At 55.0% G+C, this 25921-nt stretch overlaps 1 protein-coding gene across 2 annotated transcripts in view; it reads right to left on the bottom strand.

Annotated features, from left to right (window-relative positions):
• Nucleotides 1-9360: 9360 nt before the first annotated feature.
• CACNA1A (calcium voltage-gated channel subunit alpha1 A) overlaps nt 9361-25921 on the bottom strand; it is a 237288-nt gene continuing 220727 nt past the window's right edge. For both annotated transcript variants that reach the window (XM_060007880.1, XM_060007879.1), the window contains exons 39-47: nt 16331-16438; nt 16095-16195; nt 14882-14991; nt 14641-14779; nt 14365-14478; nt 12994-13029; nt 11763-11949; nt 11187-11437; nt 9361-10411 (exon numbers count right to left, since the gene is read on the bottom strand). In XM_060007880.1, coding sequence (XP_059863863.1) covers nt 9686-10411; nt 11187-11437; nt 11763-11949; nt 12994-13029; nt 14365-14478; nt 14641-14779; nt 14882-14991; nt 16095-16195; nt 16331-16438 — 1772 coding nt within the window. In that variant the 3' untranslated portion in view covers nt 9361-9685. The remainder of the gene's footprint in view (nt 10412-11186; nt 11438-11762; nt 11950-12993; nt 13030-14364; nt 14479-14640; nt 14780-14881; nt 14992-16094; nt 16196-16330; nt 16439-25921) is intronic.

The following is a 25921-nucleotide window of genomic DNA, read 5'->3' as shown; positions in this document are numbered from 1 at the left end:
CCCGTGCGCAGCAGCAAAGACCCAACGCAGCCAAAAGTAAATAAATTAAAAAAAAATAATAAATAAAAAAACAAGGAATGGAGTTGTGACACATGTTATGACATGGGTGAACCTTGAAAACATTATGCTGAGTGAAAGAAGCCAGATTGAAAGGTCACATATTGTGTAATCCCATTTATGTGAAATGTCCAGAAGGGGCAAATCCACAGAGATAGAAAGTAGATTAGTGGTGGCCAGGGGCTGAGGAAGGGAGATTGGAGAGTGACTGCTCATGGGGATGGACTTTATCTTGGGGTGATAAAAATATATTGAACTTAGCTAGAGGTGGTGGTTGCACAACATTGTGAAGGTACTAAATGCTGAAGAATTGTCCACTTTAAAGTGTTAATTTCATATTATGAGAATCTCGAATCTCTCCGCAATTTTAAAAAAACTAAAAAACTTCACTTGTTCCATTTTTACTTCCTTTAATGTGGTGACTAGAAAACCCAAGTGTGACTCATTTTAAATTGCCGTTGGACATGGCTGGTCTAGATCACCGTGCCTTCAGGGGAATCAAATCACACCTGTACTCTCTGCTCAGGGGGTGAAAACCCCCAGGACCACTGCTGACCTGGAGCAGGGCAGGGAAGAGCTATAGTCCTGGGGGCTGAGGAGAGGGTGAAGGGAGCTGTGACTGTCCATCCCTGTCCACCAGGGGACTTTTTTTTTTTTTTTTTTTGCGGTACGTGGGCCTCTCACTGCTATGGTCTCTCCCGTCGCGGAGCACAGGCTCCGGAGGCACAGGCTCAGAGGCCATGGCTCACGGGCCCAGCCGCTCCGCGGCACGCGGGATCCTCCCAGACCGGGGCATGAACCCGCGTCCCCTGCATCGGCAGGCGGACTCGCAACCACTGCGCGACCAGGGAAGCCCCACCAGGGGACTTTTGATGTATTTTTCAGATAGTGAGGCACATGACCTTGCTCTCCCTGGCTGGCCAGAGGAATGGAGGACTGAGGTTGGTGCAATACTCTGAACCACCTTGAACTTTTGACACCTGAAGTTCAAAGACCTGGAGACTGTTCCTGTTGCTTGGTGGTTTATACCCCCAGCAGTCCTGGTGGGCAGGGAGGTGTCACCTGGGAGTGGGTTTAGGATGACATGACAGCAGAACCAGAAAAGAGGGCACAGCATGGAGGAGACAAGAGGTAACTAGGTTCCAACCGGCAGGGGCATGTCATGTCCAGGGCTGACTGGAGGGAAACCAAGGGGATGAGGGTTCAAGGTCTACCCTTTTCCACCCATGTGACCTTGGGCAAAGGATCGAACATTTCTAGACTCTCAACTTTTTATCTGAAAGTGCCTCCCTCATTTCCTCCTATCCAGTCCCTCCTCTCACAGCGCTCCCAGAAGCATCTCTTCTGGCTTCCCTCTCCAGTGGGCTCTTCCTGCGAAAAGTGGAGCCAGAAACTTAGCGGCTCACAGGGTCTTCAGCTTCAGCCAGCTTTAGCTGGCTTGGATACTGGGTCCCCCTGAACCATCTGCTCCGTTCTGAGTAGTCGTTAGAAAGTTCTTTCAATAGAGCGCCCTGCCGTTTACTTGCGTGATGTCCCGCAGGTCCTCTTTCTGACCTTGGAGCAGGGAGTAGGGGCGCTCTCACGCTCTCTTCTGGCTCCACTTCCGCGTTCGCGGACCGCCCCCCCCACCCCCGCTCCTAGTTACAGCGATCACGCGCTCGGCCATTCCCCATCTGGTCTCTAGGTGGCGCTGCCTGCCTGCTTGGTGCACCTTGACTGGTCCAGCCTGTGCAACCTCAGCTCAACCAACGCCTCCTGGGCGCTCCCACGGACCAGGAGCTGAGGACATGTCCTTGAACAAGACCCAGGCCTTGGTTTTGGGGGGAACACAGTCTCATTTGGTTGTCCAGTGGATTGATTATTATTAGGTAGTCTTTGATTGACCTGGGAGATCTGGAGATCAGAGAAAGCACTTTTTGCAGGAGAAGGCGTCTGGATGCCTTTAAAAACTGTTTCCTGATTACAAAAGCGATCGTGTGTATTTGTAGAATTAATTAAGAACAGTACCAAAGTCTGCACTCCCTCCATTGAGGGCCTTCCCCACCCTCTTCAGAGATAAACAAAACGGTCCACAGCTGGCTGTGTACGTCTCTGGATCATTTTCTACTGAGCAAATGGGGTCTTGGAGGATACTTCCTCGATGGTGAATTCTTTCTCCTGTTTAAGAGCTGGAGCAGGGTGGATGAGGGGGAGGGTGTGGGGAGGAGCTGGGCCTGTGGGGAATTGTCTGGGAGGTGGGGAGGAAGGTGGGAGTTCTGGGCAGCTTGCAGGGCCCGAGGTGGTGGGCCTGATGGGGAGATTGCAGGAGGGCCCGGGCCTCCATTCTCAACAGGGACAGGAGACCCCATGGAAAATGGGTGGCATTTTTGGCAGATGGGGCTATCATGGCAGATCGAGGGCGGGGGTGGGATGATTTTGGTTCTGTGTCCATCCCCTCTACAGACTCTCCTCCAGCCAGCAGCCCACCTCCCCCCCCCCCCTTTTTTTTTTTTTTTTTGCGGTACGCGGGCCTCTCACTGTTGTGGTCCCTCCCGTTGCGGAGCACAGGCTCCGGACGCGCAGGCTCAGCGGCCATGGCTCACGGGCCCAGCCGCTCCGCGGCATGTGGGATCTTCCTGGACCGGGGCACGAACACATGTCCCCTGCATCGGCAGGCGGACTCTCAATGACTGCGCCACCAGGGAAGCCCCATAAGTTTGTTTTCTACATCTGTGACTCAATTTCTGTTTTGTAAATAGGTTCATTTGTACCAATTAAAAATTTTTATTTATTTATTTTTTTGGCTGCATTGGGTCTTCATTGCTGCACGTGGGCTTTCTCTACTTGCGACGAGCAGGGGCTACTCTTCGTTGCGGTGCACGGGCTTCTCACTGCGGTAGCTTCTCTTGCTGTGGAGCACGGGCCTCTAGGCACTCAGGCTTCATTAGTTGCAAAGTGCAGGCTTCAGTAGTTGCAGCACGCAGACTCAGTAGTTGTGCCTTGTGGGCTCTGGAGCGCGTGTTCAGTAGTTGTGGCATATGGGCTCAGTTGCTCTGTGGCATGTGGGATCTTCCTGGACCAGAGCTCGAACCGGTGTCCCCTGCATTGGCAGGCAGATTCTTAACCACTGCGCCACCAGGGAAGTCCCTGTACCATTGTTTTAGATTCCTCATACAAGTGATATCATATGATATTTGTCTTTCTCTGTCTGACTTACTTCACTCAGTCTGACAATCTCTAAGTCCATCCATGTCGCTGCAAATGGCATTATTTCATTCTTTTTTATGGCTGAGCAATATTCCATTGTATATACCTACCACACCTTCGTTGTCCACTCTTCTGTTGATGGACATTTAGGTTGCTTCCGTGTGCTGGCTATTGTAAATAGTGCTGCAATGAACATTGGGGCAGCAGCCCTCTTCTGCTCATCCTCCGCAGCATCCCCACCAGGCCTTCAGCAGGTGTTCGGCTTAGTCTGTTCAGGTGCTAAGAATATCATGGACTCGTGGCTTATAAACAACATTCATTTACTTCTTGCAGTTCCAGAGGCTAGGAGTCCGAGATCAATTGGATCCAGTGAGAACCCACTTCTTGGTTCATAGACGGCTCTCTTCTCTCTGTGTCTTCGCATGGGGGTCTCTCTGAGGTCTCTTTTATAAGGGCACTAATCCCATTCATGAGGGCTCCACCCTCATGACCTAACCACCTCCCAAAGCCCCACCTTTTAATACCATCACATTGGAGATTAGGTTTTAACAGATAACTTTGGGGGGACACAAACGTTCAATCTATAGCATCAGCCAGCATTGGCAAGGGAGTGGGTGACTCCTGATCACAGTAATTGTGTACAGGAGACAGAGGCTCAGGGTGAAGTCAGCTCCTGTAGGACACACAATGGGTGACAGAGCCAGGGGCCAAACGCTTCCCTGTCTGGCTGTGTCCCACACTTTGTTCATTCACGAGCACCATCTCAGGTTTTCCAAATCTACTTTACTGCTTGTATTACTGTCACTGGTTGAATAGTATCCTTCTGGAATCCATGTCCACCTAGAACCTCAGAATGGGACTGGGATGTTTCCTGACATCGAACGTGTGGGTTTTTTTCCCCATGCTAAACCAATTCTCTGACACTAACTGGATGTCCAACAAATCATTTAGTGCTGACACTATTTTCCTGGAGCTAACATCACAAGTTAAAGGGCTCAGTCCCACAGAGCACCCTCACTTCAGACACAAGTCCCAAGTCTCGGGCCACCTGTACTTCTGACCCACTGGCTCTAAATCAGGGGTTCCCAAGACCCCCTTCTCAGGTTTGTTAATTTGCTAGCATGGCTCACAGAACTCAGGAAGGCATTTTTGATGTTTACTGGTTTATCATAAAGAAATGAACAGCCAGATGAAGAGGTTTACAGGGCAAGACCTGGGAGGGTCCTGAGAGCAGAAGCTTCTGTGCCCATGGAGCTGGGCTGTGCCACTCGCTGGGCATGGGGATGCTTTTGCCAACTCAGAAGCTCTCCATACGTCTCCAGCCCCGACTCCCCAAACCCTTTTTCCTTTGTTAAAATGTTAGATAAGTCCCTGAGTCTAATTGCTCTCTGAGTTTCACTACTTTTCTGTGAACTTCCATGCATGTAAATATTAATAAAAATTGTGTACCTTTTCTTCCATGAATCTGTCATTTGTTGGTTTAATTCACAGACCCTAGTCACTGAATCTAAGGAGGTAGAGGAAAAGTTTTGCCTCCTTGACACAGTAGTGGGCCCCCATTTTACAGACAGGACTTGAGGCTCAGGTAGCAATTGGAGGCTGTGGATTGTAGGGAAGGGGCAGTGATTCCTTGAAGCCCCAAGGACACATCTGAAATGGAGCCTGGATTTTTTGGATCTCTATGAAGGGAGCTGCCCAGGGCATTTGTACGGCATGCCTTGCTCTCAGAGTTTCTGTTTCCTTGCCCCTTCTTCAGCCTTCCATAGGATGCAGCTCAGATCAGGGACCAAAGGGATGTGAGACCACAGCCTAAGCCCCACTCTGCCTCTTCATCCTCTAATCCTCCCACTTTGTGTCTCCTGGGCAACTTACACTCGCTCCAGCCTAAATGTGTGGGCTGTGGACGCCTGAGGTTCAGCCTCCCAGCATTCATCCAGAGCCTTGCCCTTTGGGTCCAGAGGTGTGGGGGGCTTGGGCAGTGGGTCTCATTCCCTGGTGGACAGGTGGTTGCAGCTTCCCTGGCTTCTGAGGAAATTGCATGCCTCTACCTGTTCCCGAATTGCCCCAGCACCCCAGGAGGGGGACCTTTGCCAGAGACCAGCCTTGCCTTGGGCAGGCAGCTGGTCTAGAAGTCTGCGGGGGTTGTGACTGGGCAAGCTGCCTGGTTAGGAAGCTAAAACCCTCTTTAGTTTCTTATTCCACTGGTCTCTTCTTAGGTGCCATTATTATAGGGGGAGCTCTGCCTGTCCTGCCGTTTGGAGTCCCTCAGCCTCCTCTAGCCGAGTTCAGCTCAAGGCTTGGGGTCTGGAGCAAGTCCTTTTGGAACTTTCTTCTTTGATGTTATGGTAATAATGGCCATAGCAAAAAATCGCTCACTATGGGCCAGATATCATTTGTTCTGAGAACAGCAGTTCTCAAAGGGGTCCAGAAACTTGGGGGTTACTGAGACCCTTCCAGGGGGGCCCATCAGGCTGAATTATTTTTTTTTTGGCTGTGCTCCACGGCATGCGGGATCTTAGTTCCCCGACCAGGGATCAAACCCATGCCCCCTGCAGTGGAAGTGTGGAGTCCTAACCAGTGGACTGCCAGGGAATTCCCATGAACTATTTTTATAATATTAAGATGTCCTTTGCCTCTCTCACTTTCATTCTCTCACAGGTGTATGGTGGAGTTTCCAGGGGAGATTGGCTATTGCAACAGGTGGGATGCAGAATCAGATATGAGAATCCAGCTGCTTTCTGTTCAGTCAACATTAATGGGAGGCAAACATGTAAAACAATGCCTCTCTTTTTATGGCATGTTTTTGTTTTGAATGTGATTATTTTTCATTAAAAATGTTATTCATTATCATTAGTAGGTTTATTGTTGATTGTAATTGAAAAGCTAATAAATAAGATGAATGGATAAAGAAGATGTGGCACATATATACAATGGAATATTACTCAGCCATAAAAAGGAACGAAATTGGGTTATTGTAATGAGGTGGATGGACCTAGAGTCTGTCATACAGAGTGAAGTAAGTCAGAAAGAGAAAAACAAATATCATACGTTAACGCATACATACGGAATCTAAAAAAAACGGTACTGATGAACCTAGTGGCAGGGCAGGAATAAAGACACAGACGTAGAGAACGGACTTGAGGACACTGGGGGGAAGGGGAAGCTGGAACGAAGTGAGAGAGTGACATGGACATATATACACTACCAAATGTAAAATGGATTGCTAGTGGGAAGCAGCAGCATAGCACAGCTCAATGCTTTGTGACGACCTAAGGGGGTGAGATAGGGAGGGTGGGAGGGAAGCTCAGGAGGGAGGGGATATATGTATACATATAGCTGATTCACTTTGTTGTACAGCAGAAACTAACACAACATTGTAAAGCAATTATACTTCAATAAAGATGTAAAAAAAAGAAAGCTAATAAATAGTTTAAAAAAGTCTCAGTTTTAATTTCTAAATGGCAAATATCGGTAGCTATAACCCATATAAACAGATACGCTTTGGGATCCTCAATATATTTTTTTAAGAATGGAAAGGGGTGCTGGACTTCCCTGGTGGCGCAGTGCTTAAGGATCTGCCTGCCAATGCAGGGGACATGGGTTTGATCCCTGGTCTGGGAAGATCCCACATACCGCGGAGCAACTAAGCCCGTTCACCGAAACTACTGAAACCCACGTGCTCTAGGGCCCCGTGCTCCACAACAAGAGAAGCCACCGCAATGAGAAGCCCGTGCACCCCAAAAAAGAGTAGCCCCTGCTTGCAGCAACTAGAGAAAGCCCACATGCAGCAACGAAGAACGCAGCCAAAAAAAGAAAAAAATAAAAAAAGAAAAAAAAGAAAAGAAAAGAAAGGGGTGCTGAGACAAACATTTGAGAACTGCTGATGTAGAAGAGTGGTCCAATCCAGCCCTATGCCTGTTTTTATAAATAAAGTTTTATTGGAACACAGCCACACCCACTCGTTAACATAAGGCTGCTTTTCTGGTGCAATGTCAGAGTGGAAGAGTTGAGATAGAGGCCATTTGGGCAACAAAGTTGAAAATATTTACTCTCTGTTCCTTCAAAATAAGAAGTTTGCTGATGACTGACGTAGAATAATGCATTTAATCATCACAAACAGTTCTATTACTAGTTCCCGCTTACAGATGGGAAAAACAGAGGCACAGACAGGTTAAGTCATTTTCTTAAGGTCACACAGCCAGGGGCTTGGTACCCCTTCTTCTGGTACCCCAGTGTTCCTTGAGAACAATCCCTCTCTCCTTATCTGCGGGTTTTCTGCAATTCTCTGAAGCCCCTTCTTGGGAGAAGCGGGAGCTGCCTTTTCAGGCCAAAGAAAGGCCTTTCACCTCAACTTGAACACGGGGTATAACTGGCCTTTTGCTCACCTGAATCAACACAGCTCTCTGACCTCCTAATTTTACTAACTACAGTTCTGTGGCTATCGACTATATTCACAGAACCATTCACAGAATAGGTAGGGAGGTGAGGCCCTGGGGGTGGGGGCAGCGGGGTTGGGGGGTCCTCTACCACCTTCATCTTTGGGGCCAGCTTCTGGAAGCCTGGAGTGGGACTGTCTCAGCAGGCGCATTGTGGCCTGATGGAAAGACATGTTGGGTGGGGCTGAAGGTGGAGGGAGGGCAGACTGTCAATCCCCTCATAAGAAGCCCATCCCCACCTCTACCTCTGATATGCTGCCTTCACCTTGAACCGGCCATGACCATCTTTTGCCACCTATCGGCTGCTCTGAACTCTGATCTCTAGGATTCCCCAATGACTGCGGGTAACTTAGGGGCATCTCAAGAAAGTCTGTGAAATGGGATACAGCTTGGGGTGGAGCCCATCAGAAGCAGCTTCTTGGGTGCAGGTAGGTGGGGTGAGAGTGCCAGAGGCCTCAGGAAGGGCTCACCTCCCACGGGGGGAAAACTCCCTGGGCACAGGGTGTCTGAGATGGGTTTCCAGGTACCTCCTCCAGGGTGCTTCCAATAGGAGTTTTGCTAATATGTGGGGCCTCAAATGTACTCACTGGGGTCTCACTTGCCAGATCATGTAGGATGGTCATCCAGGAAGGCTTATCATCCAGGATGGTTGCTTTAGGTACAACCTGGCCTGCGGAAGCAGCAGCAGGCAGACTGTGGAACCCCCGGAGGGCTGCGGGTAGAGGCATGGGCTGGTCAGTGTCTTTTTTTTTTTTTTTTTTGTGGTACACGGGCTTCTCATTGTTGTGGCCTCTCCCGTTGGGGAGCACAGGCTCCGGACGCGCAGGCTCAGCAGCCATGGCTCACGGGCCCAGCCGCTCCGCGGCATGTGGGATCTTTCCGGACCGGGGCACGAACCCATGTCCCCTGCATCGGCAGGCGGACTCTCAACCACTGCGCCACCAGGGAAGCCCTGGTCAGTGTCTTTGGCTTTAACTTTCTTGCAAAGAGTGCTGGCTGGGGAGCTACAGCTTTCTCATCCTTAGCCACTTTCAAAGCGCCTCCTTCCATGGTTTCCCCAAAGAGACCTGGGGAGTACTTTGCAGAGAATATAAAGACCATTCCAATCCAGAAGCCCTTTGATTCAACTTTTTTTTATTATTTTTTTTTTCTTTTTGAATGTCATGCAATAATTCACAGTCCCAAGCCCACAGTTTTCAAACAAGGTAGGAAAAAGGAAAAAAGAAGCAAAGGAAATCGGTGGTGTTTTTTTTTTTTTCTTTTTTCTTTTGTTATTTCAAGCAGGACCAAATGTCAGAAAAAAATGCTTCTTTTCTCAATCATTAATTTTTTTGTCCTTTTAAAATTGTTTATTTTTTTTAAATTGATTTCTGCAGGCAGTTATAGTAGGGTTTGGTATAACCAGCAAGCACTCCTGTGTGTGTCTGAGAACGTGTGTGGGGTATGAGTGTGTCTGGTGGAGGTCTGTGTGGGACGCTGGGTTTCCTCTTCGCTTCCGGCTTCTCGCCACACACGGGCCACCAGCTCGCGTTCACCAGGGAAAGGAAAGATTCAGTTGAGATGATAAAACTCATCAATAGAAGCAATTTTTTTCTCCCCGTTTTTCTTTTAAAAATGTTTTTTTTTTTTTTTAATTTCCATTTTCCCCAAGGTTCTCCAAAAATGGCTGAGTTAATTAGAATCCCTTGGCTGTGTGGTTTGTCTGCCCCCGAGGGACCCCGTCGTGGGGGGTCGGGGCTGGGTGGGGGGCGCAGTAGCAGCCCAGGAGCGGCTTGTCCGGCTGAGGGTCTTTGCGGGACACCCTGGTGTGTCCTGGCCCCGGGGACTCCCTCCAGAGGCCGGGGCCGTCCAGCTGGTCCTCTCCTGGGCCCTCCCGGGCCTCCCACCGTGTGCTGGGCAGGTGGCAGCGAGGTGGCCCCGCGGCCGGTGCGGCTCCTCCCCGGGGGGGCGTGTGCGTGGGGTGCGTGGGGGGGGCCGGGCGGGCGCGGGTGCCACCTCGCCCGGGCTTAGCACCAGTCGTCGTCGTCGGTCTCGCTGTAGGTTTCGTGCAGGCCTTTCCGGGAGCCCGGCCCACGGGGCCTGGCCAGTCCGTGGGCCGGGTAGTAGCCGTTGGGGAGTCGCCGGCCGTGCCTGGAAGGCGAGGCGCAGGCCGGGCCAGCGGCCCGGGGAGTCCTGGGCGAGCACGCGTGGCGCGCGGGGGGCGGCGCGTCGTAGGCGGCGACCCGGGGCTCCTCCCCGCCGCCGCCGCCGCCGCCGCCGCTGCCCAGGCCGTCGGGCTCGTCGTAGTCGGAGCCCCGGTAGTAACCGTGGTGCCGGGGGACCGGGGGCCCCTCAGCCGCGTGCGCGCCGGACGCCGGCCACCGCGCCCCGCCGTGGCGACACGCTCTGGGGGACTCGCTCCTGGCCATGCCCGGGACCCGCCTCTCCATCGTTGGCGAGCGGCTGCTGCCGTGGCCCCCCGTGGGCGGCCGCTCCCCGGCCAGGGGCTCAGCCGCGGGGCCCGGGTACCTCCGCGGGCCGCTGGGGGCCGCCCGGCTTGGCCGCACCGCCGGCTGCTGCTGCTGCTGCTGTTGCTGCGGGGGACCCGAGCCGCCGGCCTTACGGATCACGGGGGAATAGGACACGTGTGGCCGGGGGGTGGAGGGGGTCTGGGGGAGCTGGCGGCGTCCCCGCCGCGGAGTGCTGGTACCAGATGTTGAGGGGGCTGGGCTTCCACTTACGGAACTACTGCCCTACACGAAAATTGAAACAAAGGAAATCAAAAAAAAAGATACACCAAAATCAACCAGGAGACGGGAGGAGACACAGAGGACGGAAGGGTGAGGACCGAAGGAAAACCAAAGGACAGGAGAGGCACCGGGAGGAGAGGGGGACACAGGACATTCGAATGGAAAAAAAAAGGAGAAAAGCAACAGCCACAGGGAGGATGAGGGCAGGAAGAGGCGGAGGAGGACGAAGGTGGGGGGGGGGAGTGGGAGAGACAAGGAGGGAGGGGGAAGTCGAAAACCAACACAACAAAGTGAAAAGAGAAATGAGAAATGGAGTTTTGTAAGTTTGGGGGTTAAAATAGCAGAAGTTTAAAAAATTACTCACAGGCGTCCAGAGGACAGAAATCATAATCGAAACAACAACAGAAAAAAAACGGAAGCCGGGTTAAAGGAAAGCAAAAGGCAGCGGGGCAGCCAGCATGGTCATGAGTTGTAAAGACTACGCTGGCCAGAAACTCAAAACGTGATCCACAACCAAAGAGGAAGCAGCTGCGGGCAGGGAGAGGGTGGCAGGCGGGCAGGGAGGCTGGGGGTGCAGAGTGGGGAGCCAGAGTGGCAGGGGGCAGTGTTCACCCCTGCCCGAGCCCAACCCCCTGGCTTGGGGAGCCCACTCCATGGTGGACAGGGTCAGAGGTCACAGCAGCAGTGGGGACCCTGCCCAGAGTGGCTGTGGGGTGTAGGCCCCCTCCTCTCCCGGGTCCCAGGGGCTCGGCTCAGGGGTACCTCCTGCCACACCCACCTGCCGGTGTGCCATGTGCTCTCGGCCCTCACTGGGTGAGCGGGACCAGCGCTGGTCCCGGGCCCGGGTCCGGCCGTGGTCAGGCCGCTCCTGGGCGTAGCGCTCCTTGTCGGGGGGCGGGGGGTGGTGGTGGTGGTGGTGGTGATGGTGCTGCCGATGCTTCCGGTCCTTGGGCCGGCCCCGCTCCTGGTCTCGCTCCTTTGATGGCAGGTCCCCAGACTGGGTGGTCATGCTCAGGTCTGTCCCCAAGCCTGGGCCAGACGGGGTCAGACAGATAGACAGATGGCTTTGAGGGAGGGGTGGCATGGTCTGTGCACATGGGAGACTACCAAGGGGCTCTAGAGAGGGGCACCTTCCCCTGGACCACCCTGGACCAAGGACGGCCTGGTGGGTGCTGGGAGGGGGGTCGGTCCCCAGGTTCTGAGCAGCAGCTGTTACCGCTTGGTCCCTTTGGTCTCGTCCAAGCCTTTCTGTCTTTTCTCCTTCAGTGTCTACCCCACTCTGCCCTCTGTCCTATCTCCCCTCCTCTGTCCCCTTATACAGCCTCCGGTCCCTGGGCCCTGCAGGGCGACCCACCTGTGTCCACGTCCGTGTAGCGGCCCAAGGAGCGCTCGGAGGCGCGGTGGCTGCGGTCTCTGCGCCGCTGGTGGTGCCGCTGGTTCTCTTCGGGTGGCACCCTCTCCAGGGAGTAGTCGTCCAGGCGCCGGGCCTTGGGGCCCAGCACGGAGGCCGAGCGCTTCATGGGGCTGGTGTCTGAGATGGTCTGGGGGGACAGGCCGGCAGACGGGGTCAGCGGCTGGCACCAGGGAGTCCCGGTCTGTCCTGCCCCATCGGCCACCAGTGACTGCGGTGTGACCGTCCAGGGCGGGGTCGGGGTGGGGGCGGCCGTGGGCCTCAGGTCCTGATCAACCAGAGCTCCAGGACTCCTCTGTCACCCCCCAGGCTCATCCTGGGTTCTGGCCAGGAGGCCCCATTCTATCCACCTCCTGCTGGGACAGGCAGGCCGACCGAAGGGCAGAGCTTCCCCCATTCCAAGTGCAAAGCTGGGAGCCCCGGGCCGGCGCTCGCCCTGCCTGCTCTCCAGGGCGAGTGAGGAGCCTCTGCCTCTCCTCGCTGTCAGGCCTACACGCCCAGGGCCAGGCACCCAGCTCACCGTCCTCCTTGGCCAACTGGGCCTGGACTTCTCTGACCACCTGAGTCTGGCCTCCGTAAGGAGCCCTTGAGGGGCTGCCCTGGCATTTGAGGCCCCGAGGGACCTGCTCTCCTCATCCTTGGCCTGCAGCCTGGGGGCCTGCATGTGCTGCACCCACTGGGTCCAGCTGGGTTCTCTGTGGCTCGGAGAGGAGAGGAGGAAGACGGGGCAGACATTGCCCAGGGCCCGGCCCAGCTAAGGGGGCAGCGGTACTGCCCGAGGAAAGAGTTTTAAGGAACACAGGGCTGCGGGACCAGAGGTTCAGGGGTGGTGTTAGGGGAAAGAGCCCCTGAGAAAGTGGGCCAGGCAGGGCTGCAGGTCAGACTCCTTGGAACGTTGGACCCCCTGGCTTGGGGGCTCTGAAGAGAAGGGGGTGGTGGAGGGGGAGGGAGGAGGGGGGCGGGGCAGGGTCACTCCTCCAGGGCACACGTGGGGCACACAGAGAACACAACACATGAGGATGGGGCTCCACAGGGGGGAAGGGGGAGGGGGTGCAGTCTGCAAAGAAAGGGTGGGGTCCGAGGACAGGGAGAGATGACAGGACTCCCACGAGGGGGGGTGGGCGGGAAGAGGGGGCCGGAGCCCAGCTGGGCGGCGGGCGGGCGCGGTACATACACTGAGGTTATTCCCACGTGGCCGGCCCCTTCTCCTCTGTCACAGCCCCACGGGATGGTGCACACAGAAAAAACAGAAAGAAGGAAATAAATATAAAAGCTGAGAGGGAGAGTGGAGAGGTGGTAGATGGAAGAGATGCCAGGGCCGGGGAGAGGAACCTGAGGGGGAGGAGAAGGGGGAGGGAGTGAGAGGTTAAAGTCCCTGGTGGTGTGTGGGCGACCCCAGGCCCAGCCGGCAGTCCTCCCATGAGCACAGAGGAGACAGACAGGAGACACCACAGACAGATGGCAAAGGCACGAGACCGACAGATGGGACGGCGTGGCTGCAGGCCCCTGGCCCTGAGCTTTGCCTCATGCAATGTGCCCCAGCCTTGGCTCTGCTGACACTCAAAGCTTTGGGGAGGGGTGGCCGTCGGCTGGCTCGTCCCACCCGTCTCCTGGGGCCCAGCAGCTCAGTCCTGCTGGGTGGGTGGGTGGGGTGGGGGCCCGTCAGGATGGGGCTGGGTAGCCACATGCAGGGTGAGTGCCTCCCGCCCAAGTTCCCAGCAGTCAGAGGCCAGGCCCCTGGGTGACCCTGGCCCAGCCAGGCACAGCACAGCCTCCCACCCCGTGCAGATGTCACGGCACAGCACACGGGCAGCCCGCCACCGTCAGACATGCCGCCCCGCCTCTCAGGCTGGGTGGGCAGCCAGCCATGCTTCTGGCTCTGGCCCCTTTGGCCCCGTGGGCCTGGGGCAGTGGGACACCCCCCCCCCGAACCCCCCACCCACCCGAGCCCTGCAGCTGGGTAAAGCAGCCACACGCAGGCACACATCGGGCGCACACACACCTGCTCCTCCCCAGCGGCCCCCACAGAGACCAGACAGAGAGACGAACCCCAGCTGCCCCCGGGCCCACCCCAGACTCCGCCACCAGGTCCTAGGACCCGCCAAGTTCCCCAGAGCGTGCGTGTACACGAGCACACACATCCGGGTATGTGCGAGCGCGTGTGCGCGTGCGTGTGTGTGTGCATGAGTGTATGTTCTTGATTGCTCTCACCTGGGCCAGACACACCACCTCCCACACCCCCTCTGCAACCTCCACGTCCTGCTGCCTCAAGTACCCCCAAACGGGGCAGAGACAGACCACCTGGCGGCGGCCACGGTACCCTGCCCCAGGGGAACCCCGCCCCCTCTCAGCCCTCCGTCAAGGAGGACCTAAGAGGACCAGGGCCTCCAGGGGCTCCAGGTGTGGCCTGTAGGGGCAGTGGGGCCTGCACACTGCTGCCGAGGGTGCAGGACGCCCGCCCAGCCCTGGGTCCCTGGGCTCCGTGGGGAAGCAGAGACTGCAGAGGCCAAGTGCAGCCCCCAGCGTGCTGGGTGAAAGCCCTCACCTGGTTCTCGGCGGGGAGGCGGGGCATGGAGGTGGCCCGGGCCTGGCCCTCCATGGGGAGGTAGTGCTCACTGTCGGAGTAGCCGTCTCTGCCCATCTCTCGCATCTCCACAGACTGCGGGGCAGATGGCGAGGCCGGGTGAGCCCCAGGGCCTGACACGTGGACCCCGGGGGTGGCCCGGGGTGTGCGGAGCTGCAGGTGGGGGGGGCCCAGACCCCTCCTTCTTGTCCTGCCCGGGCCTGGGAGCCATGGGGGCGTGGGGGGGTATGGAGGCACCTGAGAGTTGGGCTGGCTATTGGGCATGTCCGTGGGGGGTCCTCGCTCCGGGCTCCACGTGCCCGTCTTCTGGAACATCTCCTGGGCCCGCTGGGTCACCCAGGATGGGCTTTCCTTCATGCCGCTTTCGTGAGCCATCCTGTGTGGGGCACAGAGACCAGGGTGGTGGTGGGCACTCCGGGGGCTTTCACATCCGACCAGCACCCCCGTTCCCCTGCCTCCTGGCCAGAGGGACACTCACAGGCCTCCTCCTGGGTCCAGCTGGGTGGAGGGGAGGGCATTCTGGCCGGGCGCCCCCTCCTGCGTTGGAGATGGGGGTTCCATGCGCTGGAACATGAGAGGTGTCCGGTTCTGGGGAAGCAGAGAGCAGTGTGTGTGCACAGGGGACAGGTGGAGGAGGGCGCCCCAGGCTCAGGGTCTGGTCAGGGCTGCAGCGGCGAGGCTATGCTTAGCCCACCCCTGGGGTGAAATCCCAGGAGTCATTCTTGACATGCCCCCCCACCCCAAAACGCACACACACTCAAGTCTGATCCATCAGCTAGTCCTCAAGACTCTTCCTTCCAAATCCATCCATAACTGGATCACTTCTTACCACTCCACAGCCCACATCCTGGTCCGGCCTCATCAGTTCCGGCCTGGACCAGTGCAGTTGCCTCCTCTCAGGTCTCCCAGCTCCAGCCCTTACCCCCCACGGCCACTAGAGGGTACCTGTGAACACCTGCATGAAGTCACTTCCCTCCTCTACTGAGGAGCCCCCATGGCTCCCACATCACTCTGAGCAAAAGTCAAAGGCCCACTAGGCCCTGCATAATCTGTCCTGTCACCTCCCCACCCTTGTCTCCTCCCACTGCCTCTTGCACACTCTGTTCCACCATATTGACTTCCTTACTGTTCCCTGAACTCAAACTCATGGTCCTGCCTCAGGGCCTTTGCACTGGCTGTGCCCTCTGCCTGAAACACTCTCCCCCTAGGTATCTGCTTGGCTCCCTTTCCACTTCCTTCAACTCTTTCCTCAGATGTCACTTCCTCAGCGAGGCCTCCCCTGACTACCCCTTTCAAATCACATTCCCTCCCCTGCCCCCGATTTTTCCCATGGTACTTAGCATTTTCTGCAATGCTATGTAATTTAATCATCTGTCATTGTTGGCATTCCCCCAACTGGAAAGTCTGCTCCACAGGGATTCTGGTCTGCTTTGCTCACAGATGCACCCCCGGAGCTGAGAACCATGCCCGGCACACAGTAGGTGCCCAATAAGTGTTGATGGAGCAGATGAGTTAATCCAGGCTACGTCTCCTTGGCACTGTGCTACTTCTCAGTGACCTGCCTTGGAGCCTGGCCTCATCCCACTGTTCTGGTTGGTCCTCATGGTGACAAGGAAGCCACTGTCTCCCAGCCTGGATGTCCCCAGAGCGATGGACATAGCAGGGCAGGGCCATCAGGGCTGGGGCCGTACCTGTTCCTCGCGCATGGCCTGCAGCTTCTTGGCCTTGCTTTGCCGGTAGTACTCCATGATCATCATGGCTGCATAGATCTTCCCCACCGTCAGGTCCGTGGCTGGGGGCACAGGGTGAGCTCACTGTGGGTGGGGGCCCCTGTGTGCACCAGCCCTGCCGTCCCTGGACCTCCTCTTTCCCTCCCCCTCCATCCTGGTGGGACAGAGCCCGAGGCCAGGCCGGGCGTGGCTCTTACACTTGTGAGGGGTGACCAGCAGGTCCAGCGTCTTCTGGGACAGGTTGGGCCAGATGGCCATCATCTCCTTCCGCAGCTCAGCGTCCATCTGTTGTTTGTCGGCTCCGCCTGTGGGTGGGCACAGAGAGGCATCAGTTGGCCTCTGGGGCAGCCGCAAAGCCAGTGGTTCCTGCTGACCCAAGCTCTGGGGTCCTGGTTCCCAGCGGGCCTGACCCAGAGCAGTCTAGTCCTCAGCAGGGCCAGGGCCTTCGAAAGACCATGCGGGGGACAGTCCAGCTTCCTGAGGGGCCAACCTGGTTCCCACTTACCAGCTGTGTGACCTGGGTGTTAGTCTACTGTGCTGTGCCTCAGTTTCCCCATCTTCAAAATGGGGGTGACGGCAATACCACCTGCCTCACTGCGTTGTTTGAAGATCAAAATAGTTAATGTACAGCACTAGGACAGTGTCTGCTGTAGGGAGCCTGGGGTAAGCCTCAGGGAGCAGTCCTGATAGAGGACGTTCTCCCTCAACCGAGTATCCCCTCCTGTGAATGTTGACCTTGGACAGAGCCAAGCCCTGGTCCCTCACTCCAGCCATGGTGGTCATTAAGGTTCTTTAGCAGCCATTCCTGATCCCTCCTGCCCGAGTGCACGGGAGTGTGGCCCTTCCTGGCCCCTGGGGTTGACCAGGGCCATGGGACGAGTTCTTGCCCATAAGGTGTGAGTAGGGTGAGGCCCCGCTTTGGGCATTAAATGGGCCGTGCAGGCCCCTCCTGAGTTCTCATTCCCTCTGTCGCAGAGGCTGGTAATGTTGGGGACAGTGGTTGCCCCCTCACGCCTGGTCCCTAAGTGACTGACGCACAGAAGCCCCTGCTGACCCCGGAAGTTCCCACATAATGGAAGTGGGAAGCGAATCTTGGTTGGTTCAGGACCTTGGGGCTGTTTGTTACAGAGCACATCCTCATCCATTCTAACTGATACACCAGCTTGGCCCTTGCTTCTACTCCTGTTTCACAGCCCCAAACAGGGGCTATTCTAAATATTTACCAGCTGGTAGGAGAGGGACATTGATGACAGAGCTAGAGCAAGGGCCTGAAGGATGCCTGCTGGACCAAATATTAACCCTGTGGTTGCTGGATTATGGGAGGAGATCTAGGGGAAGGGCAGGAGCCGGCTGCCAGCCAGTAGAGGACTACCGCAGTGTTTAACGACCATCCATGGGGGCCTGTGGCTGAGTAGCTGGACTGCCCAGACAGCCTCAACATCCCCCTTTGCCTCCATTCCCCGTCCACCTCTTGTCGCCCAGCATCTGCCGTCTTTGTCCCTCCTTCTCCCACTCCTCCATTTCCCGGGCCCAGCCCGGAGCTCCCTCTGGAACCCCTGCCCAGCTTCTCCTTCTCAGCAGATGTGGGTCAAAGCACAGACATCTGCCAGGCACTCCGTGGAGCTCTCGCTCATCTTCCCCCGTGTGACTCTGGAGACGGATGCCTTTATTTTGAGAAAAATCCTTCAGAAGGGCGTTTTTGCAAGTCAAGCTCAGATCCTGTTCCAGAGTGATGATATGGAGGCGGTGGGGAGCTGAACTGCCTGGACCGGTGTAATCGCTTCTGCCAGGTCGCCTTGCTCCTCCCACAGCCACCAGAGGGCGCCCAGGGACACCTGCATCAGTCACCTGCCTCGTCTGCTCAGAGCCCTTCAAGGCTCTCACCTCACCCAGGGTGATCCCTCGAGTCCACAAGGCCCTGCACGATCCGCCCTCATCTCCTCTACTTTCCCCCTTGCTCACTCTGTTCCAGCCACACCAACCTCCTCGTTGCTCAGCAAACACGCCAAGCACCGTCCTGCCTCAGGGTCTTTGCATGGGTTGTTTCCTCTGCCAGGATGGTTCTTTCTACAAATATCTATGTGGTTCCCTCCCTCACCTCCTTCAGGTCCCTGCCCAAACCCTTTATCAAAGAGGTCTTCTAGCTGCCTCCCAACCTAAAACAGCTGCCCCTCCTTCGGTGCCCTTTTCCTGCTTTATTTCTCTGGTCTTTATCATCTCATGCTATTGTTCACCACATCACCACTAGGGGGCACGGTCCACGGTCTGGTCTCTCTTTTCGCTGCTGGTGGTTGCAGGGTCTAATGATACAAGGGACTGTGGTCACTGGAGCCGACCTGCATGGGTGTAGGGGTGATTGGCGGGCCTGGACACAGGTTGGGAAGTTGTGGAAGATCCTTGGGAAAATCATCTGTGTAGCTGGGTTCTCAACATACTTGACACCAACCTATGACAGTTTTATTTTTTTCCTCTAGGGAAGCAGTTGGAATTAATAGCTAAGTCTCGTGTCCACTGTAGCTAAGTGAGGTGCCTGGGGTCTCTGTGGGTCCTTCTCAGAGACACGGGAAGGGAAACAAGAGAACATGACATTCTTGTGAAAAGTCACTTTCTCCTGACAGCTTACATGTTTCCTGTTTCTAGTGAAGAAAAGGAAGATACCTATTGTTATGAACTGAATTGTGTCCCCCCCCCCCAATTCATGTTGAAGTCCTAACCCCCAGTAACGGCATTTGGAGATGGGGTCTTTAAGGAAGTAACTAAAGTTACATGAGGTCATGAGGGTGGTCCCTAATTCAATAGGACTGGTGTCCTTATAAGAAGAGAGAGATAGACACCAGGGATGCACATGCACAAAGGGAAGGCCATGTGAGGACACAGCAAGAAGGCGGCCACCTGCAAGCTGAGGAGAGAGGCCTCAGGAGAAACCAAACCCTCTGGCACCTGAATCTTGGACATCCAGTCTCCAGAACTGTGAGGAAATAAATTTCTGTTGTTTATGCACTCAGCCTCTGATATTTTGTTATGGTGGCCAGAGCTGATTAAGATACCTGATCTTGGCATCTGAATTAGGTAAGGCCAAGGTTTCTCACCCTGTCAGCACTGTCGACACTTGAGGCTCCATCATTCTTGGTTGTGGGGTCGTCCTGTGCATTGCAGGACTTACAATTACCCCAGTCCTGACAACAAAGCCTGTCCCCAGACACTCCCAGGTGTCCCCTGGTGGATAAAACTGCCTCCAGTTGAGAACCACCTTAGACTCTTTCTGCTTTAATTCACTGGGAGATCTTGCATTCAGGACTGTCGTTCACATTTAAATAAAGGGCAAGTCCTTAGGGGATTTCAAGGTGGCCCTCCCCTGGGGTCATGAGATCTGCTCAAGGCCACATCTCAGGTTTACTCCTCCTCCAGGTACAGAATTGTTAACACTGGGGTTCCCAGGGACAGAGGGCTCCCCGGTATTCAGGCATCAGTCCCCCACAAACCAGCTGTGTCCCGGAGTTTATCGCCCGAAGGGTCCTCCCCTCTCCCACATCACTCTGCACCCCTCTGGTGAACGTTCTCTGTTGCAGGGTCTGTTCCGTGCACCCTGAGACATTCCCTGGCCCCTACACACCAGATACCGTGAGCACCAGCCCTCTCCCAGTTGCGACAACCCAAACTGTCTCCAGACATTGCCAATGTCCTCTGGGGGCAGAATTACGCCTGGCTGAGAACCCCTGACTTAGAGTTTAACCCCTGACCTGGATCTACAACCTCTGACCCTGCTCTTTCTTTTCCATAACATGTCTCGCTTTTGAACATGTTACATATCTACTTATTTATCGTTGCCTGTTTATTTGTTGCCTCTTTCCCCACAGCCCCACAAGGGCCAGAGGTTCATCTGTCTTTCACTGCCACATCCCACGTGCCAAGGACAGAACCAGGCACACAGCAGGTGCCCAGTGGATGTTCTCATTCAGTGAGCTGATAATGCAGGCAGGTGAAAGCCCTTCAGCTCCCACCAGGCCACCCCAGAACCTTCCAGGCCATTGCAGAACCCACCTCCAGACAGAGCCTGGTCTTTGAGGGTATTAAAGGACGAGACAGTGGGCTTTTGGCTGGTCAGCCACGTGGAGTCCTGAAGGAGAGTCCGGGCCGGCCCGGACTCAGGGAATGCTGGACAGCTGTGGAGATTCTGCTACTGGCTGGCTGAGGCCTGTCTCTTCTCCACACAACCCTCCACTGCTGTCCACAGCTGTTAGCACGCAGGCGGCACAGTGTTTATAAAGCTCTCCCTGCAGGCTCTCAGCAGAAGCCAGAACGTTAGCTTGAGGCTGGGGAGTTTTAAAAAAACTTTTATTTTATATTGTAGTTTTTTTTTTTTTTTTTTTTTTGTCCACGCCGAGTGGCTTGTGGGATCCCCAACCAGGGATCAAACCCCAGGGCCCTGGCAGTGAGAGCGCCAAGTCTTAACCACTGGAGCAACAGAGAATTCCCTGGAGTAGTTGATTAACAATGTTGTGTTAGTTTCAGATATACAGCAAAGTGATTCAGTTATACATATACATGTATCTATTCTTTTTCAAGTTCTTTTCCCATTTAGGTTATTACAGAATATTGAGCAGAGTTCCCTGTGCTCTATTGTTGGTTATCAATTTTTAATATAGCAGTGTGTATATGTCAACGAGGTTGGGGATGTTGGATTTTGATGTGTTAACTGGGTTTACGTTCGTTCAGGTAGGTGGCTGGCTCTGTCCTCATCACCTTCTGGTTGGGGTGGGGAACAGGAAGGCAGTGGGGGATGAAGGGACACAGCCCAAGCCCCTTGGGGGAGGTTTCAGGGATCCAGACACAACGTCTAGAAGAAAAAGAAACATGACGACAGAGGATTTTTTTCCCCAGGCAAGAATGAGATTCTTCTGAGAGGAGAGAACAGAGGGGTGAGTGGGAAGGAGAAACAGACAGAGAAGAGGAAGGACAGACACAGAAGGGACACAGATAAGACAGATAAGGAGACACAGAAGGAGACAGATAAGCAGAGGGACCTGCTCTCTTTCTCTCCCAGCTAAGATGGGCCTCACAATTTTTGAAGAATCGCTGAGGTTAACCCACTCCTCCATGTTACCCCCTGCCTGCTGGAAAGGAACTCAGTGTGTTTAGAAGCAAATTCAGTGTTGAAAAAAAGTGTGTTGTACTCTCAGCTGGCCCGAGACGTGATTCTGTTGAAATGGCTGTGACTGTCAGCACTGTTAGAACTGTTGTCCCCAAGCTCTCGGCTGAACTTCCTTGACTCCAGAGCTGTGCCCCATGGAACTGTGGGAGGTGACAGGACGGGGGTCCCTGGCTCACAGATGCTGGGGGAGTGACCCTCTGGGAGCTGAGTAGGGTCTCGGGTATGAGTGACAATGACAGCCAAGTGGCAGGCACATCCCCAGAGTCCTTGAAATCCTCACGTGGGGAATCTGGTGAGTGTCCTAAAGGCTGGACTTGCTAAAGTCCCACAGAAGGGGTTCTTTTTTTTAATATATATATTTATTTTATTTTTGGCTGTGTTGGGTCTTTGTTGCTGCGCGCAGGCTTTCTCTAGTTGTGGTGAGTGGGGGCTACTCTTCGTTGTGGTGCATGGGCTTCTTGTTGCGGTGGCTTCTCCTATTGCGGAGCACGGGCTCTAGAGCACAGGCTCAGTAGTTGTGGCGCACGGGCTTAGTTGCTCCGCGGCATGTGGGATCTTCCCAGACCAGGACTTGAACCCGTGTCCCCTGCATTGGCAGGCAGATTCTTAACCACTGCACCACCAGGGAAGTCCCACAGAAGGGGTTCTGTGCCATAAGAGACAACTCAGCAGGTCTGGGTTGTCCAAACCTTGCACATTCCAAAGGAATGACTGGTTCTTTTTTTTTTTTTTTTTTTTTGTGGTACGCGGACCTCTCACTGTTGTGGCCTCTCCCGCTGCAGAGCACAGGCTCCGGAGGCGCAGGCTCAGTGGCCATGGCTCATGGGCCCAGCCGCTCCGCGGCATGTGGGATCCTCCCAGACCGGGGCACGGACCCATGTCTCCTGCATCGGCAGGCGGACTCTCAACCACTGTGCCACCAGGGAAGCCCCAGGAATGACTGGTTCTTGACCAGCTCCTGGAAGATAATGTCTAAGTCCTAGAGTGTCCTGCCTGATAAGAGTGTTTTTGTTTACCTGGGGGCCTGGGGCCAGGCCAGATGGTTTATCCTAGCAATGTGATTTATGGTGGGGGCCTTGAGTCACGTGGTATCAGCGTGACCTATAGAGGGGCTGGAGGCTGAGCAACTAAGGTCAGCCAGGCTTACAACGACCAACTCCCAATAAACACACTAGACACCAAAGTTCAGGTGGGCTTGGATGGTTGGCAACACTGCATACATGTTGTTACACATCATTGCTGGGAGAAGTAAGCAGTGTGCATGTGACTCCACTGGAAGGGAGTGGAAGCTCCCTCTTGGTCTCTCCTGGACCCTGCTTCATGTGCCTGTTTCCTTTGCAGACTTTATCTTTTTTTTTTTTTTTTTTGCTCTGTGTGGGCCTCTCACTGTGTGGTCTCTCCCGTTGCAGAGCACAGGCTCCGGACGCACAGCCTCAGCGGCCATGGCTCACGGGCCCAGCCGCTCCGCGGCATGTGGGATCTTCCCGGACCGGGGCGCGAACCCGTGTCCCCTGCATCGGCAGGCGGACTCTCAACCACTGCGCCACCAGGGAAGCCCCTTTGCAGACTTTAATCTGTATCGTTTTGCTGTAATAAGCCATAACGGTTAGCAAAACAGTTCTGAGTCCTTCTAGCGAATCACTGAGCCCAGGTCTTGGGTTATCTTCAGACCCCTGAACACAGGTCCCCAGAGGGAAACAGCAGCTGGGATTCAAAGGCGTTATGTACCAAGAGTAGGTGCACTGTTAGACCCATTTTACAGAACTGTGGCAGGCAGAAATCTAAAGTTGCTCCTTCTTTCCCAGCAAAATTCTGGTTATTCAATCAAATGCTTGGGACTTCCCTGGTGGTGCAGTGGTTAAGAATCCGCCTGCCAATGCAGGGGACACTGGTTCAATCCCTGGTCTGGGAAGATCCCACATGCCACGGAGCAACTAAGCCACAACTACTGAGCCTGCGTGCTACGACTACTGAAGCTTGCATGCTCTAGAACCTGCGTGCCAAAACTACTGAGCCCACGTGCTGTAACTACTGAAGCCCGTTTGCCTAGAGCCCATGCTCCGCCACAGGAGAAGCCGCCACAATGAGTAGCCCACGCACTGCAATGAAGAGTAGCTCCCACTCGCCGCAACTAGAGAAAGCCCACAGGCAGCAACGAAGACCCAACGCAGCCAAAAAAAAAAAAATTAAATCAAATGCTAGTCTAGGGACTGCTATGAAAGGACTCTGCAAATGTAATTAAAGTCCCAAGTCAGCTGACTGTAAGCTGATCTGGGTGGGTCTGACCTAATCAGGTGATCCCTCTAAAAGCAGACCATTTTCTTTTCTTTCTTTTTTTTTTTTTTTGCGGTACGCGGGCCTCTCACTGTTGTGGTCTCTCCCGTTGCGGAACACAGGCTCCAGACGCGCAGGCTCAGCGGCCATGGCTCACAGGCCCAGCCGCTCCACGGCATGTGGGATCTTCCCGGACCGGGGCACGAACCCGTGTCCCCTGCATTGGCAGGCAGACTCTTAACCACTGCGCCACCAGGGAAGCCCCAGACCATTTTCTTGGCAGCAGAAGAAGTTAGAATGATTTGGAGCACATAAAGAATTAGATACATCCCTGGGAGCTAAGTGTAACCTCTGGCTAAAAGCCAGAAATGAAACAGGGACCTCAGTCCTACAGCCACAAGGAACTGAATTCTGCTAACATCTAAAGGAGCTTTGGAGTAAATTTTTCCTCGGAACTTCCAGAGAAGTTCTAGAGAAGGTGGCCTCGCCACCTTGATTTTGGCCTTGTGAGACCCTGAACGGAGAGCCCAGTTGAGTCCACCTGGACTTCTGACCTACCTAACTGTGAGCTAATAAGTAGGTGTGTTTTAAGCTGTTAAATTTATGGTCATTTGTTACACGGCATAGCTAGCTAATACATGTGCTGAGGCTCAGAGAGGGTGAAGTCTTCTGCCAAGGTTTACAGTTGAGGACAGGGAAGGTGGGTGGGCAAGGTGAGTCCACTTTCCCACGTGATTACAAGATAGCTGCTGCCCACACTTCTGCTTCCTCACCTCCCTGGGTTGGAACCTCCACCAGCTTCAACCATGCTGATGAGCAAACAGTCTGGGGCAGGCAGTGCCACAACGTGGACAGAACCTGGGCCCCCACTGGTCATGTGCACCGAGATGTTGGCAAGCCTGGACCACTTGCCTCTGACTTGTTGCATGAGAAAGAAACTTACGCTGTGTGGAGACAAGTGGCACTTATGCTGTCCCCTGAGTCTCGGCCTCACTCCTGATTCTTTCTCACTCCATTTGGGGGCACCTCTGCTCTCTCTACCTTCATCTGCATGTTTCCTGGCTCTCATAATGTCTGTCCTCAACGTGCCCCGCCCCTTCACTGGGCACTGTCCCACTGGAAGCTGCTGGTCTCCTTCCCTGAATGTCCCCACTCCGAGCAACTTCCAGTCTTGTCTCCTTCTCCCCCTCTTCTCCCCAGGGCCCTGGAAAGAACATGTGTCCCTAAAGTGCAGTCTTCCTTCCTTATAGCCTCCCAGGGGCTTCAGCTGGGTGGAGTCCTGGCCTCTCTCTTCAGCCCCTGATTCCCAACCCTCTTCTGGACGATGGACACAGCCCTCCACCAGCTACTCTCCCAACTTCCTTCTCTCTGGTGGCGCATGTGCTGCTCTCTCTGCCCTGCTGTCCTGTCAGCTGTCAAGTCACATCCACTCTACCGCCAGGCCTCAGAAACCCACTCCAGGCAGGAGGGCCATGACCCCTCCACCAGAGCTGCCCTGGTCAAAGTGACCAGTGGTGACCCGGCACAGGATCCGCTAGTCACTCTTGGTCCTCATCTTCCTCAGCTGCTGGGCAGCACCTGACACACTGGCGACGCCTTGTAGGAGCCTGAGTTGCCTTGGTCTCCACCCACCTGCCTGGCCACCTTTAATGCTGGGGTGGCCCCAAGCTCAGTCTTCGGGGGTCTGTCCATCCACTCATCCCCTTGGAGAGCTCGTCCAGTCTCCTGGCTTAAAAGCTGCCAGCATCTGATGCCTCCTGACGCTACATCTTCAACACAGCCAGGAAGACTCATCCCCTCACTTCCTTCAGAACCTTCTCGGGGGGCCTCCACAAGAAGTGTAAGTTGGATAGCCTCCTGCCTAGCCACCATCTTCATGTGTCACCTCCAACACCAACCTCCTGCCCTCCCTTTGCCCCAAACCTGCCCCTGCCATCTCTTCTGTCTCAGGGCACGGCAGCTCCACCCTTCACGCACCGGGGCCCCAGCCCCTGGGGGTGGCCTCGTTGCCTCTTTCCCTCACACCCCACATTCCATGCATCAGCATCTGGTCCTCCTGACTCCCAGGAAATATCCAGAATCTGAATATTCCATATCCCCTCCTTCCGAGCCGCCACCCTGTGTTCACATGAGTTATATCAGGCCTCCTCCTAGCTTCTCTCCACTGTGGTTAGAGGGAGTAGGTGCCTCCTCTGCTCTCGAGGCTGCTTGGTACCCCCATGAGCAGAGTGCAAGTCAGTTCAACATAGCCGCAGGTGGGGGGAGGGGCTCTGCACCCGCTGGTCCCTCTGTCTGGAGCGCTTCCCCCCCAGGTATCCACGTGACTCCTTCACAACCTTGCTGGGGAGGCCTCCCCGCCACT

Source organism: Delphinus delphis, chromosome 3, assembly GCF_949987515.2.
Source record: "Delphinus delphis chromosome 3, mDelDel1.2, whole genome shotgun sequence".
Classification (NCBI taxonomy): Eukaryota; Metazoa; Chordata; class Mammalia; order Artiodactyla; family Delphinidae; genus Delphinus; species Delphinus delphis.
This window is presented reverse-complemented; position numbering and strand designations above follow the sequence as displayed.